A 19,049-nucleotide genomic window follows, 5' to 3' on the forward strand; every position below is an offset into this window, starting at 1 on the left:
GAAGGAACAGTACAATGTGTGTGTAATTAAGGGCCATAGCCATATTGGAATCTATAAAAATACAAATGTAGGCAATACAGTCACTTCCCACGATGAATTTTCCCCACAATTAATTTTTCCCAGTGATGAATTGTATGGACACGTCATTGAAGTACCTGTAGAAGACTTACTTAGCTATAAATAATGACCTAGCACAAGTCGTACATCTACCTACGTGTATTCCTGAAAACAAAACCCTCTTCACTCTCCAGATCCAAAAATATTTTGGATCTCTTTTTCAATTTTAAAATTTTTCAAAATATTTTCAAGACTTCTGGAACAAGTATAGAATTTCTTTAGAAAAGGATGTACATGTATGGATCCAGCTTTCTGTCCAAAATTTACAATAGAAAAAAAAGTGCAATCTAGAAACTAATGTATTTATTGATATGAAAATAGGATTTCAGAAGGTGAAAAGAAACAATTTATATGTTACCAGAAAAACAAATACCAAATAGCATTCTGAGAGTTATTATACACATAAAGACAATGTTGTACCATCATTTTGCATTATGGTGGTACAACTTTCTTAGAAGAAAGAAATATGAGATATGATAATATTGGAGTGTTGACAGATAAATTAATTTGTAGGAAAATTGTCGATAGGATGTTAGTAATGATGCAACTTTTTCATGTAGTACTATCATAATATCTAGTACACTCTCTCTGAAGGTACATTCAGGAATTTGTTGATAAGGATAATGAGATACAGATGATTGAACTGTGAGCTGTCATCAAGGAGAGAAATAAACCAAGAGGGAATTCTTCTTTCTGCAACTCCATTCAATATGTACTTAAAGGAATTAATAATAAAATTGAATAGAAAAAAAATTTCAAGGTATTAAAATATCATGTGATGTGAATTTAAAACACTTCTTTTTGCTGTTGACCAGTTGATAATTATAGATTATGAAGTCAATCTCTAAAAAGCTATTCTAAACCTTAAAAGAAAAAAAAAATGAAGGTTTTGGAATGATAACCTAAACAAAATAAAAAACAAGAGCTTTTCAAGTTCAGTATCCAACTAGAAGTGAAATGGTAATAACAAAATTTTAGAAATAAGGTACAAAATCATCATCCTAAATATAATTAATTCCTGTTTAGGATGCATGATTTCTTATGAAGGTGAAAGGACAGAAATATGAAAATTACAAAAATACTAAAAATAACATTTGTAATATATTCTCTGCTTACATAAAGTACAAATATACAGACTCGATTAAAAAGTTTATAATACACTAGCTACACCAACACCTGTATAGTAGTAGCTAAATGAAATTTATGAGTAAAAAGCAAAAATATATTCTGATTTGATCATAAAAAGAAATGAAAAAAAAAAATGAAAGAATTAAACCCAGAGGGAAAAAAAAAAAACACATTTGGATGGAGCATGTTCAAGGAATGCAAATAGAAAAATTGCCAGAACAAGTGCTTCAGTATAAACCATCTTTGGGAGGTGGGAGAACAAATTATCCATTGAAGAGAACTTGATTTTTCAGGCTAGTACTACAGGCTTTAATTGGTTTGAAATGCATGATGATGATGATTTTTTTCCCCTCCCTTTACTTGACATTATTCTGAAGTGACATAAATAAAAGGGTCATAAATGAAGATATTGTCCTCCCCCTGCATAAATGTGTTTTAATATATATCCTGATTTGATCATAAAAGAAACGAAAAAATGATGAAAGAATTAAACCCGGAGGGGGAGAAAAAAGAAATATAAACGCATTTGGATGGAGCATGTTCAAAGAGTGCAAATAGAAAAATCACCTGAACAAGTGCTTCGGTATAAACCATCTTTAGGAAGTGGGGGAGCAAGTTATCCATTGAAGAGAACGTGATGATTTTTCAGGCCAGTACTAGAGGCTTTAATTGGCTTGAAATGTATGATGATTTTTTTTCTCCCTTTACTGACATTATTCTGAAGCAACATAAATAGAAGGGTCATAAATGAAGGTATTGTCCTCTCCTGCATAAATGTGTTTTAATATAGTGGGTAGTACCCTGCTACCTCCATGTGAGATTGGCTAATTGACCTTCACTTGAAAAAATCCATATAACAATTCCTCTTGTAATGCCAAGAATTGAACTCGGATCTTTTCCAGTTGAAGGATGCAGTGTTCTGTTGTTCTTCCAGCTGCATTATGGAGATTGGCTGATGATGTGTGTAGATGGAAGATTGAGTGACGTGCGTTGTGCCATGAGACTTTGAACTCCTTACATGTGTACTGTATTTGTGGAAAGGCTGATGTCAGTCAGTGCAGGTTAGTAGTCTTGCCTGGAGATCTAAGTACTATTAAAGACCAGAGAAGATGAAACAAGATCTTTCCTGTGAGAAATATGACAAGTATGTTTTGGTAGCATTGAAGATGACAGGATTGCTGAAAACACAGAATCGGTGTGTATGTGACCTAAATAAATATGAATGTGTGAAGCTCCAGTATATGGGAAACTGTAATTCTGGGGTTTCCTGCACAACCGTGGCTGATCATTTCTGTTTATTTTGTGCTGCCTGTGTGCATGTTGCAGTTTAATGCATCTCCAACGATATATCTGTAACACATGAAATATTCAAGTCATTCCTTTTTACATCCTGTGCTTCATTCCTGTTAAACTATCAATATGAGGAGATCAGTATTTAAGTTATTGTTTTCTTTCATGCTTACACGGTGATCAGAATACATTATGGAAAATTATGGAGACAACTACCATGTTGTATGTATAATCACAGTTATTATTATTATTATTATCCAGGTCTCCATGGAGTCAAAAGACTCATCGTGGGAGGTTGTTTTTTTTAGGAAACAAAGTTTATCATTCCACTCCTTGAACCCATTGACCGTTCCTGCTCCAACCACTCTCTCAGACAATGCATTCCAAGGTTCAACCACCCTCCACGCAAAGAAACCGCTCCTCACCCTCTTGCGTACAGCCTCCTTTAGTAATTTCCAGGGATGGCCCCTTGTCATCGCTCCTTCTCACAGTTCCACCAAGTGAAAGAACTCTCCAGTGTCTACCCTGTAACTGCCTCTCAACAGTTTAAAAGTCTTGATCATATCACCTCTCCTTCTTCTATCCACCAAACTCTGCAGTCCACATATATATATATAAACATGTTGCTCTCCAGCCAATTTAATTTTGTAACCTAATATATAATAATAATAATAGAACTCTAGCTTTGATGTAGTAATGGTTTTTTCCACCAGAGGTCATCATCATCTTCCTTATACCCTCTTTTACCTTGCGGTGTTGAGGGTCCATTGATCATCGGACCTCACTCCGTTTACAGGATAAGGTGGTCAGCCTTATACCCCGGTGTATCCTATGGCCTGTAGTGTTGAGTTCTCAAGGCCAGTTTGCCTGCTTTGCGGGATGAAAAACCCCAGAATAAACTGGGGAAAAAACCCTGCTGTCCACGCCCAAGACTGGCTAACTTGGCTATGGCTGAGGAAGATCCTTAGCTCCTCACGTCACCGATGGGAATCGAACCTAGGACACTCCTTCCCCAGGCATATGGTTGCGAAGCGCATAGCCACTAGGCTAACCGCGCGGACTTCACCAGAGGTCAGGGCCCAATAATTGTTGTTACAGTTGGTCAGTAACTTTAGCAAACCATGTAGATTGTAGTGCAGCTTGTTTCATATATATATATATGTGTGTGTGTGTGCGCTCCAGATGGTGACCTTGATATAAAGGTTGAAACGTTGAGTGTTCATTTTTTTATATATTAAACTAAAGTTTTGCTCTAACACAGTAGTTGTTTCCATAATGTGTTTAAGGTATTGCTTATGGGCAATCTTAAAGATGCTTGAGCACTACTAGTTTTGTAAAGTTTAGTATAGTATATTAAGAAATTTCAGTGTGAATATAGCCACAGGGTTGGATGAGATATCAGCTTGCCTCTGTGTCATAGTTAAATACAAAAAAAAATACAGCACCGTTAACCAGACTGTGTGGTTTAAGTCTCATCACTGGTAGAGTGCAAAATAGCTTCTTATACAAAGAAGGCACTAAAAACTAAGGTTTCATTTATAGACCAACTAATATATCAGGAATGGTAGTTATGGTATATTGGTCTATAGATGAAAGACCAGCTAATATACCATAACTACTAGTCCTGATATATTAGTTGATCTATAAATGAAACCAACTAATATATCAGAAATGATAGTTATGGTATTTGAAAAGATACTGATACTATATGACAGACAGTGTGACATTGTGAAGGGAATGTTTCTTATCCTAGTAATTTACTCACTTCCTCATTTTATTAAACTTACAGTTGAGTTGGATCTACACCTTGATATTAAAAGACTTTACAAAAGCATGTGTTTGACAGGATATCTCATGGAGCCCTATTATGTAAGTTGTAGCAAATAGGGATTGACATGAAACTGGCGACATGGATAAGAGACTAGCTGATGGACTGGCAGCAGACAGTATCATAGTGGAATTGTATCACAGAGAAGACAAGTAACTAAGGTTGCCACAAAACTCTCTACTGGACTGTTGCTGTTCACTTTGTGCATCAATATGACTGGAATGACTTGAGGCGAATGTTCTTGTTTGCTAATGATGTGAAACTGGGCAGAGAATTAATTAATAATGATGATCTAAATAGACTCGTAGTTTGAGCAAAGGATAATGGCTGCCAGTTCACTATATCAAAGGGCATGCTACAAACTATGTATTGCATAGAACCACACTGCAAGAAATGCTGAGGCTAGGGATTTAGGGGCAATGGTGGACAGAGAAGTGGTCAAAATATCTCAAAGGATTATGTGGATGATAAGAAACCAGCAAAAATAAGGAAGTTATTTCACTTTATAAGGCTTTGATATATAAAAGCCTTATGAAGTGAAATACCTTTCCTCTGGAAATAACATCTGGACTGTTGTGCATTACTTTGGTTGTCTGAATTTTTTGTGGAGGTGGTGAAGAAAATTCAAAGATAAGTGGTCAAACTGATGACTACTTTATGTATAATTAATAAGGTGGAAAAGAGGGAATATGATAGAAGCATATAAGTTGCTAAAGGGGTTTTATAGAGTAGATGCTAAAGAAATTTTCCAGTGCATGACTGGACTAAGAGAACAATGGACAATTTCGAAAGGTTGTGTAAGAGTATGGTGATAAGGGGTGTGTGTTATTATAAACGTTTTTGCTTGAATGATGGTAAATGAGTGGAATGGGTTGCCAGAGATAATCATGAGCACTTTGTTACTGGATGATTTTAAGAAGTGACGTGAAAGGCATTCTGTTAAGAATAATTTAATTAATGGAATTAATTAAAATAATGTAATGTCTTTAGGTAGAAGATGGATCTCGTTGACTGATTTAAGACTGTCTTCCTGCTTATTGGAGGCCCTAAATTGGTTTAACATATTTCCATGTTTGGTTTTTAGAGCAGGATTTTTGGAGTATCTGACCATTAGCCTACCCATGGTAATAATGTGCAATGATTTCAGAACCTTTGGTGGGTGGGAATTTAAAAATATATGTATGTATATAGGAGGGAAGAGCATCGGTGAAAGTATATGAAACGCTTGGATATTCATTGGTGGGGAAGTCAGAGAAGTAGAAACCTCTGAAATAATCAGAGAGGAACTGGAAATCCAAATGAAGGGCAGTAGGTAGTGGATCATAGGATGGCAGTTTGGTAAGTTGACCTCAGCATTAGTCCACCTGTGCTGTCTCATGCTTGTTGTTGTCATATGTTTTCAGGATATTATTATTACGGGTATCTCCATGGAGTCAGTAGACTCATCGCGGGAGACCCAAACTAGCAAAACAATATCTATCTCTTCTTGAATACATTTACAGACGAAGAACTCACAACTGAGTCATGCAATGAATTCCACTCATTTACCATCCTCCAGGCAAAAAACCTCGTTCTCACACCCTTGTTAACCACACTTTTCTTTAATTTCCAGGGATGACCTCTTGTGCTTCCATCACTATCACACAGCTGAAACATTTTCCCTGCATCAATCTTATAAAAACCTTTTAGTAATTTAAATGTTTCTATCATATCTCTTCTTTTCTGCCTATCAGCCAACTTCTGCAATCCACAAGCTCTCAATCTATCACTGTAGGGGGGGGGGGGCATTTTTTACATCACTCACCAACCTAGTTACTCTCCTCTGAACCCTCTCCACAACCTCCTCATCTCCAGGGAATCCAGGCAACCAGACCTAAGCACAGTAATCCAAATGTGGAAGTATCAACGCTTTATAAAGGGGGAATAATAACCTCTTTATCTCTGGATGTTAGTGTGTTCCTCAATAACCACTTAATCCTATGTGTAATCTTGGACACCTTAGCAATGTGTCTCCTGAACTTCATCTCCCTATCCACTAACAACACCCCAAGTCTCTAGCCTCATCAATCTCTTGGAGTACCTTTCCATCAATGTTGTACACAGCAGGTAATCTTTTAATCCCAAAATGCATAACCTTACGCTTTTCCACGTTGAACTGACATCCATTACCCTTTGTCCATTTTGCCAGCTTATTTAAATCATCCTGCAAACTCTCAACATCAGCTTGATTTTTTATTGCGCTACCCAACTTTGCATCATCAGCAAACAACTGAATATCTCCCCTCAAGCCATTTCTTATATCATTTATGTACAAATTAAACAACAATGGCGCAAGCACAGAGCCCTGAGGCACACCACTGGTCACCTAACTCATCCTGGACTCTGCTCCTCCATACACCACCTTCTGGTATCTCTCCCTGGGCCATTCTCCTATCCATATCACCAGTTTAGTATCCATTCCGATCTGCTCCAGATATGATAGATAAACTGGTTTGCTAATGTTGATATAATCAAATATTTCAGTTTTCTTGAAGTCAAATTCTAGTAAATTAATTTTTATATATCATTTTTGTTTTAAAAGTTATTTGTAATGCTTGTGACATAATGGAATCTAGATCAAAGTTTCGAGAATTATTGGCTGAATATCTTAATTTAGGTTCACCTCCTGTGATGAGCTTTTTTTTACTCCATGTAGGTCTGATGCTTTCTGAAGTGGCATTAGTTACAAAAAAAGTATAAGTAGCCATATAACACAACTGTGTACAATTCTTGGATCATTTGGATACTTGCTTTCAAGTATATGTACAGGGTGGCCATAAAATAACTTTTCCTCTTTGGAGGCATCTGTAGCTAAAACCAATAAACGGAATGAGACCAATTCTTTTGAAGGCATGGGTAGATGATTTCTGCGAAAAAAAAAAAAAAAATTAGTATACCAAAAGTCGCCGATAGGGGAAATTTTGATGCTGGCAGAGCCGAAAACAAGCAAATAATTACATTAAAGGCAGATAAGATGGAATAATAACATTTCGACAGTGTAAGCGACAGCCACATCACTCATTCCAGCTGGATATATGGTGAGTTACAATGATAATAAGAATAATAATTAAACTAAAACAACTTGCAAGAGAGACAGATATTAATGTAGTGATTGAACTCATAGGAAATAATGTTTTATTCATCAGCATCAGGGTCTCCTGGACCACATACATGTTTTTCAATGTGCTGACCTTTCTTGTGTACAACAAATTGTATCCGGTGTGCGACATGCTCTACAGCTGAGCATAAGGAGTCAGATTGGATGTTCATAACAGCCCGTTTTATGTTCCCTTTCAAGACATGCAATTTGGGAATACCACCAACATACACAATGGATTTCAAATACTTCCACAGCCAAAAGTCATATGGAGTGATGTCCGGGGATCGAGGCGGCCATGCCATCGGAAACAACTGACTGATAACCCTCTCATTACTGAAATGCTGACATTGGTGGCGCTGCTGTCATGTACGCATGGTAAACTTTGCATAATCCTTTTTACCCATTTACTGCAAATATTTCACTGCTTTCGGCTCTGCCAGTGCCAAAAAAAACTGGCGGAGCCGAAAGCCTCAATATAAAATGTGGTCTCATTCCGTGTATTAGTCTTAGCTACAGATACCTCCAAAGAGGGAAAGTTGATTTATTGCCACCCTGTATTTATACATATACTTGAAAACAAGGTTTGAAATCTTCCTGAAACACAATTGCAGTAATTTGTGCTAATTTTTATCATAATACATTATTTGCTAAAATAAACTTTGTTATCCTTGTCTTGCTAGTAATAATGATATTTTTTAAATTTTAAAACAGAGGACATAGAACTTGGTTTATATAACTGGAATCCAATGGCAGAAGATTACCAGAATCAACTTAACAGTTATGGTGTAGATCTTGATGATGCTGAAGTTGCAGCATTTGGCTACAGTAAGTTTTTAATAGCAGTTTGATACCTGAATTATTTTAACATATTCACACTGGGCACCATACGAATTTTATCGTTGCATACTCTCCCACTGGATGGGACATGAAAAATCATGTGAAACTTCCAGTTTGCCATCTAGTGGGCATCATGCAACCAATTATTATGTGTGCTTTTTAGAGAAACCATAGCTTTGTAAAATAGAGAAAATTTGTTGCTTTTAGGTTATATAAATAACTGGGAATTAAGAGAATTTCTATATAATTGATTGGTATGTTTACATTTTGAAGAAGTATAGGTAGTTATATTTTGATCAGTGTGAATGTACTAATTATATGCAAACAATTGATGTATTGTTTGCATATAATTAGTACATTTGTTACAAATAAATAAAATCCCAATTTACAGATATGGTATTAGGGATGTTGCATAAATACTATTATAAGTTAAAATTAAATATTTTACTATAAATTTTGGTTATGCATGCGTCCATTTAAAAAGAGATTAAGAGGAACACTGGATGGATTTATAGTGAATAAATCCATATACACCCCGCCACATTGCACAGATGCACACAAAACAAAGTACAAAGTTTACAGTAGCAAGGAATACACTAAAATACCCATTATTTCAAAGTAATGGACGAGGGAATTTTTTTCTAAGAATTTTTGATAACCTCGCGTCTGTTCCTTTTGTTCTTTAATTCTAAGGCTTTAGAGTTTATTTCCAAGAAAAGACTGGCTAATCCTAACAGATTAGTAAGGCTTATCTTGTTTTGGAAATCAACCGAGGTATGGTGAAATAAAGAATTGAAGCTTTATGCTGATTTAAAAATCTGCATTTTTAAATCCAGTAATGTATCCAGATATTTCGAGACTGAAACACATTACAAAGACTGCCTTTGCTTTCTTTTGATGTCATTGTAGATAATACATAATCATAAAACAGAAATATTGCTAGCTAGATATACATACATACTTCACTTGACCAAGTAATCAATCCATTTTTATAATGCATAATAATTTTAAAAGGAAGTATAAGCATCTCCATATTGCAATTGGAAGAACAACGGGACACTGTACCCTTCAATTGGAAAAGACCTGAGTTCAACTCGTGTTGTGATAAGAGGAATCTTTATAATGGACTTTTTTAATTGAAGGTGTTTAATTGTGAGTTAGCTGATCTCATACAGAGGTAGTAGGAAAACTCTTCTGGAAACATGGGTTTTTCATCCCACGTACAGACTTCAGCGAAGAGAACGTACACAATTTATGGAGAAATACTATTGGTGGTGGTGAACAGTGGATGTTGCTGTGTAGTGTCATGTAATAATAATGAATTATTATTACATGACAATGTAATAATAATGTCATGTAATAATAATGATAATAATACTCGCACATTATACGAGTATCTTCATATTGTCAGAAGACATTACAGGAGACCCACATTTATACACACAAAATCTATCATATCTTTCCTTAAACTCATTCCCTTTCAGTGTGCACTCACAGCTAATTCTGGCAATCCATTCCACTCATTCACCACTCTACAAGCAAAAAATCTGGTCTGCACACCTTTATAAAGGTGTATCTTTACACTCTTACACCACTTGCATGAGTAATCCCTGGTTCTCTATCTATTTGTCATGTATTGAAAAATTTCCTTTATATCAATCTTTTAGAACCACTTGAATAACTTTCAGTTTCTATCATGTCCCCTCCTTTATGTTTATTAATTATACTCTGTAATCCAAACACCTTCAACCTTTTCTCATAGGGAGCATTCCACAGATCTGTCATTAGCTTGGTCACTCAAATCTAAATCTTCTTCATCACTTCCTGATCCTCAAGAAAACTGTGTGATCAAATCTATACACAGTAGTCAAGATGTGACTGAATCATCCCTTACAAAGAATGATAATAGCCCCTTATTTTTACTTGTTAGAAGTAAAGATAGGGCTACTATCCAAGAACTCCTTCAAGCTATTTATCCAACTTTTCAATATGTCTTCTGAACTTCAACTCTGTCTACCATTACCCTCAAGTCCTTTTCTAGCTTCAGCCATTTCCTGCAATCCAGTACACCCATTGTGATACATAGTATCGCATTCAGGTTTTGCATCATCAGCAAACAACTGAAAATCCCCCTCCCCTTAAATCTCTATATCATTATTGTACAGATTAAAAAGTGGTGGCCTTAGTACAGAACCCTGAAGTACTTCACTAGTCACCTACATTTTTCTGTATTCCACTCCACCATATACTGCTCTAGTGTATCTGTCAGCCATCCCTGTATCCATGCCATCAGCTTCATATCTATTCTCATTTTCTCCAACTTTTGTGATAGTTTTCCATGCAGTATTCTGTCAAATGCCTTGCAAAGTTCAGCAGCATTAGAGTGTAGTCATTTCCCTTATCTGATTCTGCAGTCACTCTTATAAAATGTGAATAAATTACTATGGCAGGACCTACCTTTTATAAAGCTGTGCTGCCTCCTATAGAGTATCATATTCCTGTCCACCTATTCTTGAATTTTACCTTTAACCAACTTTTCCAATACTCTATCACTCCTGAGATACTAATTGGTCTCTTATTTGCTACTTCTGTCATGGAGCCACCTTTATATAATAAAACTATATTATCTTTCTACTCCCTTATAACCTTGCCAGAGCTGAGACTTAGATTGAACAATTTCATCAGTGGCACAGCCAGTTCTCTTGCATATTCACTTTGCACATGGGCCGACATGCCATCCAGTCTCACCGCTGTATTCATACTGATATTTTTTCACATTCTGAGCACCTTCTGTTCATCTGTCTCAATTTTGACATTAGTCTTTGTCACACCAGCAACTGCGAAATCTCCACCTGGAGGATACATCTTTGCATAATGATCACTCAGCAACTCAAATATTTCATTTGTTTCTGTCACCTTTTTACCATCAGCATTTAAAGTCACACTTCCATGGTCATTCTTCCTCTTACTTGCTACATAACAAAAATACTCTTTTCAATTTACTGTAGTCTTAGCTAATTTTCTCTCATAATCCTGATTTGGTCTGTCTTACCATACTAATTACACTTTTTGCTGCATTTTGTACTGCTCATGCTACATATGTTGATCATCTTTTCTTTACATTCCCTCAACAATGTTTTCTTTTTTTTTACAGCTCTTGCTTCATATCTCTATTCATCCACTTATCCCTACTTGGTTTATCTTTCTGACTATGAGTATGCAGTCTGATCCTACTTCTCTCAAAAAATTCCTGACTACTTCCCATGTACTACTGACATTTCTTTTCTTATAGATTCTCAAGCTATGACACCACTTCAACATGCCTCCCAAGTCTGTCATAATTACCAGTTTTATAATTCAACGTAAACCCTTTCTTGCTATAAAAGAAATAGTTTATGCTGAACTTGAATCCTTCTTTTTGCTGGGAGATTTAGCCTACCAGAACAAGACTGCATAGCAACTCTCTCTAGTTGGAGGCAGATTGCATCTAGCATGGTTATGGATACCATATTTATTTGAATATAATTCACTGTCACATATATCTTGCAGCCCTGATTTTACTTTACGAAAAAAAAAATTAAAAAAGTTTCTCATATATCTCGTACATGAAAAAGTTAAAACTTTAATAGGTCGTGAATGCTGTAATGGTAGTTACAGATATTTTGGAATTTGGTTGAAGAGAATCAGCATTTCAACTCAACAATTGTCTGCTTGCCTTTGTCATTGAGTCATGCAATCTTTTGTTAATACCACACCAACATGCATAGAGCAACCAGTAGAGCAAATACCATATACAAGAATAACAGAAAATGGTGAAAAAAAAAAGTGTGATAATATGCACAACTGGAAGGGAAAAACAGCAATGCACAATCATTCTTTCAATTATTGTAGATGGAAGAAAGTTGCCTCCTTACATAATATTCAAAAAGAAAACAATGCTAAAGGAGAAATTTCCTCCTGGAATTCATGTAAGAGTTCAAGAAAAAGCGTGGATGGACACTACAGTGGTTCAAGATTGGATTAGAACAGTTTGAAACTGCTCTTGAGACTGGAAGTAGCAATAGTGAATAGGAGATTCTTGGTAAGTCATACCCATTTTCAGTTTTTTAAATCATGGTGATCTTATGATTTGGAAATGATAAAAGGACAAGCAATAATGAAATTGTTTTAATTTTAATTACAGAAGCATTGTCACTAAAGATTCAAATATATCACATGAGCAGCTGATCACGTAAATAATGTTGATAATTAAAATTTAAATACATTAATTTTATAAATAATATGAGCAATTATAAACGATAATTAATACTGAGGATTTAATTATAAACTTCAATTTAGATTTTTCCAGAAAAACTTTAGTTTTCAAAAATCCCTGCATATATCTCGCATCACAATTTTTTAACTTTAATTTTGGGAAAAAAAACCTAGTTATATTCAAGTAAATACAGTACATCTTCTGATGCTGTTACCAGATCCAGCAGTGAGAATGCTGGATCTGGTAGGCCCCACCTCCTGTCCTATTTCTTCTATCTTCCCTGAAAACACAATATCTTTTACATTCTATTCCTGTAACTATATCATTTACTGTCAACCAGGTTGCACTGATGCCTATAATTTTTGGTGAAGTCAAGCTGATCAATGCAAAAAACTCCTCTTCTTTATTGCTGATAATTCTGGCATTTGTGTTCATACATTTTGACACACAAAAGATCACTGTAACTTATGCATTGTCTAATTATAACTAAGTATCATGTTACATTAGCCCTCATAGATAGTCATTCAATTTGTAATAACTGTATTGCCTAAATTTAATTTTTGTAGTAGCCAGTATGGCTACAGACAGTTCCTTATATTTCTTTTTCTGTTTATTAACCATATCTTTTCCTTAACATATCAGTCTCTGCATTACTGTTCAAGTGGCTATATTATATTTATAATATGTATATACTATTTTTCACACACACACACACAGGTAACCCCCGTATAACACGCCATTCCTACAACACGGTTTCGCTCTAACATGGTTCAAGAATTGGGGAAATCCCCGAATAACACGCCATTCCTATAACACGTGCTCTAACATGGTTCGAGAATTGGGGAAATCCCTGTACAACACGGGACGTGATGAGAGCTTTTAAGAGCAAGCACCATCTCATTCGATATTTTTCATTCGAGTGTGTATGTCGTGTCAGATTTGTGTACAGAATTTTAGAATTTATTAGAATTTTAAATTCATTTTGTTCGTGGAGTATTAAACATATTTTAAGACTTTCACTGTTTTCTTCTTTGTACTATTCTTTGTATGTATTATTGAACCTTATTTAAAGAAGTGTTAGATATTTCTTTTTTGTGAATTAATTTGTAGCCCTGAAAGTATCATATGCTGCAAAAACCTTGGATTTAAATGAAGCAACAATCTGGACCATACAGAAAAATGAACAGAAAATTAGAGCTGCTGTTGCTGCAGGTTGTTCTATCTCTGCAAATATGACAGCTTGTCCCAGAGCACCAGTACTTGAAAAAATGGAAAAAGCTCTTAGTATTTGGATTGTTGATTGCTCACAAAAACGGATCCCACTGGACACCAATGTTATTAAACATAAAGCTTTAAAAATTTGCAACTACTTAAAAGAAAATGGAGAATCTGCTATTAACCCCGACTTTGTTGCTGGCAGTTTGGTTCAGCCGTTTTAGAAAACACTTTTCATTACAAAACATAAAAATACAACGGGAAAGTGCATCAACTGATAATGAAGCTGCCAAAACTTATCCAAAGGAATTGCAAAAAATTATTGACCAGGGTGGGTATACAACACATCAGGTTTTTAATGCCGATGAGATGAGCCATTGGTGGGAAAAAAAACCAAGAGAACATTATTTAAAAAAAAAGAATTTGTAATGAAAAGTGTTTTAGAAAACACTTTTCATTACAAAACATAAAAATACAACGGGAAAGTGCATCAACTGATAATGAAGCTGCCAAAACTTATCCAAAGGAATTGCAAAAAATTATTGACCAGGGTGGATATACAACACATCAGGTTTTTAATACCGATGAGATGAGCCATTGGTGGTAAAAAAAACCAAGAGAACATTATTTTAAAAAAATGAAAAAGTTGCATGGTTTTAAAGCATCAAAAGATCTTGTAACATTACTTATGTTACAGTAACACTTCAGGCGATCACATGGTAAAACCCATGCTAGTTTGTAAATTCTTCAATCCTTGTGCAATGAAAAACCTAAATAAGAGTGCTTTACTGGTATATTGGATGCAAATAAGAAAGCTTGGGTAACTACTGATTTATTTTAATAAAATGGTTTCCACACTGTTTTGTACCAAGTGTGAAAAACTACTTAAAGCAGAAAAATCTAGATTTTAAATTTCTGCTGATATTGGATAATGTACTCAGCCATCTGAAAGATTTAAATCACCCAAATGCCAAAATAATTTTCTTACCACCAAATACAAGTTCATTACTTCAACTGTTAGATCAGGGAATTGTCTATCTATCTCTCCCTTCCATCTGCTTCAGACGGGTTGGGTCTCCTCCTAATTGAGCAGTCACGGCAAAATAATGCAGCCAGCACGGCACTCCTCTGCTGCATCCCTATGTATTCATGACTGTAGTCCGTGTGTGTTCACGGGGCTAGTTTGCTTGCATGTAGGATGAAAAAACCCCAGCTAAACTGGGGGGAAAACCCTACTGCCTGTGCCCAAGACCGGCTAACTTGGCTATCCTTGAGATCCTTATGTCTCTGACAGGAATCGAACCTAGGACACTCCTTCCCCAGGCATATGGTTGCAAAGCACACAGCCACTAGGCTAACTGTGTGGACCAGGGAAATATAGCTACATTTAAAACTAATTATATCAGGAAATCATTGCAATGGGTTTTGAATAAAGTTGAGGATGAATCTATAGAAGTCGTGGAGGCATGGAAACTTTTTACAATTTTGGACTGTATTAATCTCATAACTTCATCCATCAAAGAAATAAAACCAACAACATTAAATGCCTGTTGGAAAAATATATGGCCAGAGTCAGTTCAAAGCGAAAATCTAATCAAGCCAGCAGAAAATAGAATGGATTCAATAATAGAACTTTCTAAGTCTCTAGGAGGGGAAGATTTTGACGATATGAATGTCGAAGTTATTCAAGAATTACTGGTCGAAAAAGAGACTGATGAAGAAAATTTGGTGGAAATGGCATCTGGGTTAAACCAAATTAATTCAGAGGATGATAGCACAGATGGAAATGGTGAAGTTAAACATTTTATCTTAAAAAGCATAAAGAAAGGCCTAGACTTAGCCAAACAATTGGAGTTATATTTTCTAAATGAAGATCCTTCCACTTGAAAGAAGCAAAAAATTGAAGATAGAACTTCACAAGAGCTTAGCTCCATAGAACAAAATTTATAAAGATCTCTCAGCTAAAAGCAAACAATCAAAAACAACAGATTTTTTGCAAAAAGTAGAGCATAGAACTCAAGATGCTGCTGAAGAAAGCTCAGAAGATGAGGATATTGTAGAAAGAAAACGCCCTCGTTTAATGGTGCTTAGTAGTGATGACGAAGAAAACCCTGTTTTTCCCTGTTTTTTTGTACTACTACTTTGTTTCGTATGGCATTTTTTAGGAACCTAATGACCGTGTGTTATACGGGGCTTACCTGTATATATGTGAGGGTGGTCCGAAAAGTTCTCAGCCTCAACCATAGATGGCAACACTATAGGCAAGAGTTGTTGTTTTTTTTCCTAAGTCGGTACATCTGTCATAAGCATCCATGTGAAATTGCAAGGTATTCTATCAAGTAGTTTGTTTTATACAGCTGCCTGAAGCAAAAGTGTTGTCTGTGCCCCTTGAAATGGATAAAATTGAGTATCATGCGGTTATAAAATTCTATGTAAAAGAAGGTTTAACGACAAAAGAAATTCATTTGAAGTTCATAAAAGTTTATGGGCACTCTTCTCCTTCGTTTTCAACAATTAAGAAATGGGCTGCCAAGTTTAAACGTGGCCATACCAGGCTTGAAGATGTCCACGTGAAGGACTTCCAAAAAGTGTATCAACACCAGAAATCATTGATCAAGTGCACAATATGGCATTGGATGACCAGCAAGTTAAAGTGTGTGAAATTGCTGAAACTATAGGCATTTCAAAAGAATGTGTAAGTTCTTTCGCTTGGTTGAAGAGCGGGAAGGAGTCATGACAAGGAGCCATCCCTGGAAGTTACGAACTGTAAGAAAGAGGGTGAGGAGTGATTTCTTTGCATGGAGGGTGGTTGAACCATAGAATGCATTGCCTGATGGAGTGGGGAGAGCGAGAACGGTCAATGCATTTAAGGAGTGGTATGATAGACTTTGTGTTTCCTAGGAGGGACCTCCCTCAATGAGTCTTGATAGACTTGTGTTTCTTAGAAAGGACCTCCCACGATGAGTCTTTTCACTCCATGGAGGCCTGATTAATAACAATAATAATATTTTGCATGAAGAATTGCATATGAAAAAGCTTTGTGCAAGATGGGTGCCACACTTGCTCACAGTAGATCAAAAACGCACTCACATGAAAATCTCTGAACAGTGCTTGGAGCATTTTAACAAGAATAAAACATTTTTTTGTGTCAATTTATTACTATAGATGAGACTTGGATTCTGGGGAGTAATTCTGTCAAAACAGTGGACAGAAGCCACTTGTTCAGTGCCAAAGAAGACAAAGTTGGTTCCATCAGCAGGAAAGGTGATTTTGGATGCTAAAGGCATTTTGTTTATTAATTATCTTGAAACGGGTAAAACAATAACCAGGAAATATTATTCCAATCTTTAAACCAGACTAGATGAAAAAATTGCTGAGAAAAGACCCGGTTTGCAGAAGAAAAAAATCATCTTTCATCAGGACGATGCACCTGCCTCAAAGGTGTTTTGGCAATGGGAAAATTAAGGGATCTGCACTATGAATTGTTGGAACATCCACCCTATTCCCCAGATTTGGCTCCCTCTGACTTCTATCTCTTTCCAAAACTAAAACTCTTCTTTGCTGGTTAGCGTTTTTCATCGAATTAAGAGGTGATTGTAGCTATAGAGGGGTATTTTGCAGATCTTACTGAGAACCACTACAGGGATGGGATAATGGTGCTGGAGCATCGCTGGAATAAATGCATTAGTTTTAAGGGAGATTATGTTGAAAAATAATAATTTTGAATTTATAAATTTGTTTTTTCATTGTTAGGACGAGAACTTTTCAGACCACCCTTGTTTATATAACATGTTCCATATGCAAGCATCACTGTTGTAATATTTACTGACAGTGAATCCTTTTTATTATGCATCTTCGAATGCACTATTGTAATATGTTATTATTTGTATGCCACTTCTTCGGTCTTAATAAATTTCAATACTTTTTCTGATTTTGCACTTCTATCCTCTTTCTTTCTCTCTCTCTCTCACTGAACAGCACTCTTTACAGAACAATTCAAACTCCACACATCTATAAACTACACACCATTCCTTCTGCACAAACTTCTCATTGGCTCATTACCTTCATGGCTTTTCTTCTCTATCCAGCCCTGTTATACTGAAGCAGCAGATTCACTTTCTCACTCTTCTTTTTCACTTCTGTCAGCAACTTTTTTTATATCTTCTCTGATTGCATATTTCTCGCCTTTCCAATTATTCATGCCAGCCAAAACAATTAATTCTTTCACTTCTTCCTTGTGCAAACTAACTGCTTCAGTAACATCCTTTATCTTTGCACCTGGAAAACACCTTTTGTTACTTACTCATTAAGTACACCTCTTATCATTGAATCTCCATACAATACCTTCTTCTTGCTCTCCTAGTTTCTCATACTTTAATACTTGTTCGCATTCACATTTCCTTTAATTCTCCTTCCTGATGTACCACACAGTAATTGTTTCTCCAGTTTCTTGCCCCTCAAGGGTACCTTCATGTGATGGTACGTGCCTTTTTCATTCTCCCTCTATTTCTTTGCTTTTCTTCATATATTGTTTGCTCTACTAATCATTAGTCTTTTACACTATCTTGTTCTTTGTGATCACCATCACTGCAATCCAATGCCCTGCAGCCACATTTGCCATGCAGTGCAATCCATGAACATCTTGGTCTTGCACTACTTTGGCCTCTACTTCAGCAAGTGATCCTAGATGGCTCAGCTAGGATCAATCAGCTGGCTGGTGGGCTTGCTTGCAAGGGTAAATGGCATTACAGTAAGTATTCCTCGCTGTGGTTCAAGATTGAGGCTAAGGTTTGCTGTGGGACCAGGATAATTTCTGGGGTAACCCTGAAGTTCCAAGCTGAGCACAGTTCTTTGCTTTGTCAGTGAGTGGGCATCCATATGTGGCTGTGGTGGATAGGGAGCTCTGAGAATGAATAAAAATTCCTTTGAACATGAATTTTTCATCCTCAAATTTTTCAGGAATCCTCGCAACGTTTTAGCCAAGGATGTGTTTTTCGATTGCAGTTATTTTAAATAAATAAAAAAAATAATAATCAAATGTTCACATATGGGTGGTACTACCTTCCTTTGCTGTATATTTGCTGATTACAATCTTTGAAATTTAGAATGTAGATTGCAGACGGTGATGATTGATATTAATGATAAGTAGAATAATATAATGGAGCATTATTGAATTTTAAGTTTTAAAATATGCGATATAGATAAGAGTCTAATGCATAAAAATGATAGGATACTATTAA

At 35.8% G+C, this 19,049-nt stretch overlaps 1 protein-coding gene across 2 annotated transcripts in view; it reads left to right on the forward strand.

Annotated features, from left to right (window-relative positions):
* LOC150098343 (uncharacterized) overlaps nucleotides 1-19,049 on the forward strand; it is a 554,092-nt gene that overhangs the window by 366,942 nt on the left and 168,101 nt on the right. For both annotated transcript variants that reach the window (XM_090404722.1, XM_090404723.1), the window contains one exon: nucleotides 8,214-8,327. In XM_090404722.1, the coding sequence (XP_090260848.1) occupies nucleotides 8,214-8,327 (114 nt within the window). The remainder of the gene's footprint in view (nucleotides 1-8,213; nucleotides 8,328-19,049) is intronic.

This window comes from Typopeltis vanoorti, chromosome 15 (assembly GCF_054136105.1).
Source record: "Typopeltis vanoorti isolate ZY-2024b chromosome 15, IOZ_Tvanoo_1.0, whole genome shotgun sequence".
In the NCBI taxonomy this organism is placed as follows: domain Eukaryota; kingdom Metazoa; phylum Arthropoda; class Arachnida; order Uropygi; family Thelyphonidae; genus Typopeltis; species Typopeltis vanoorti.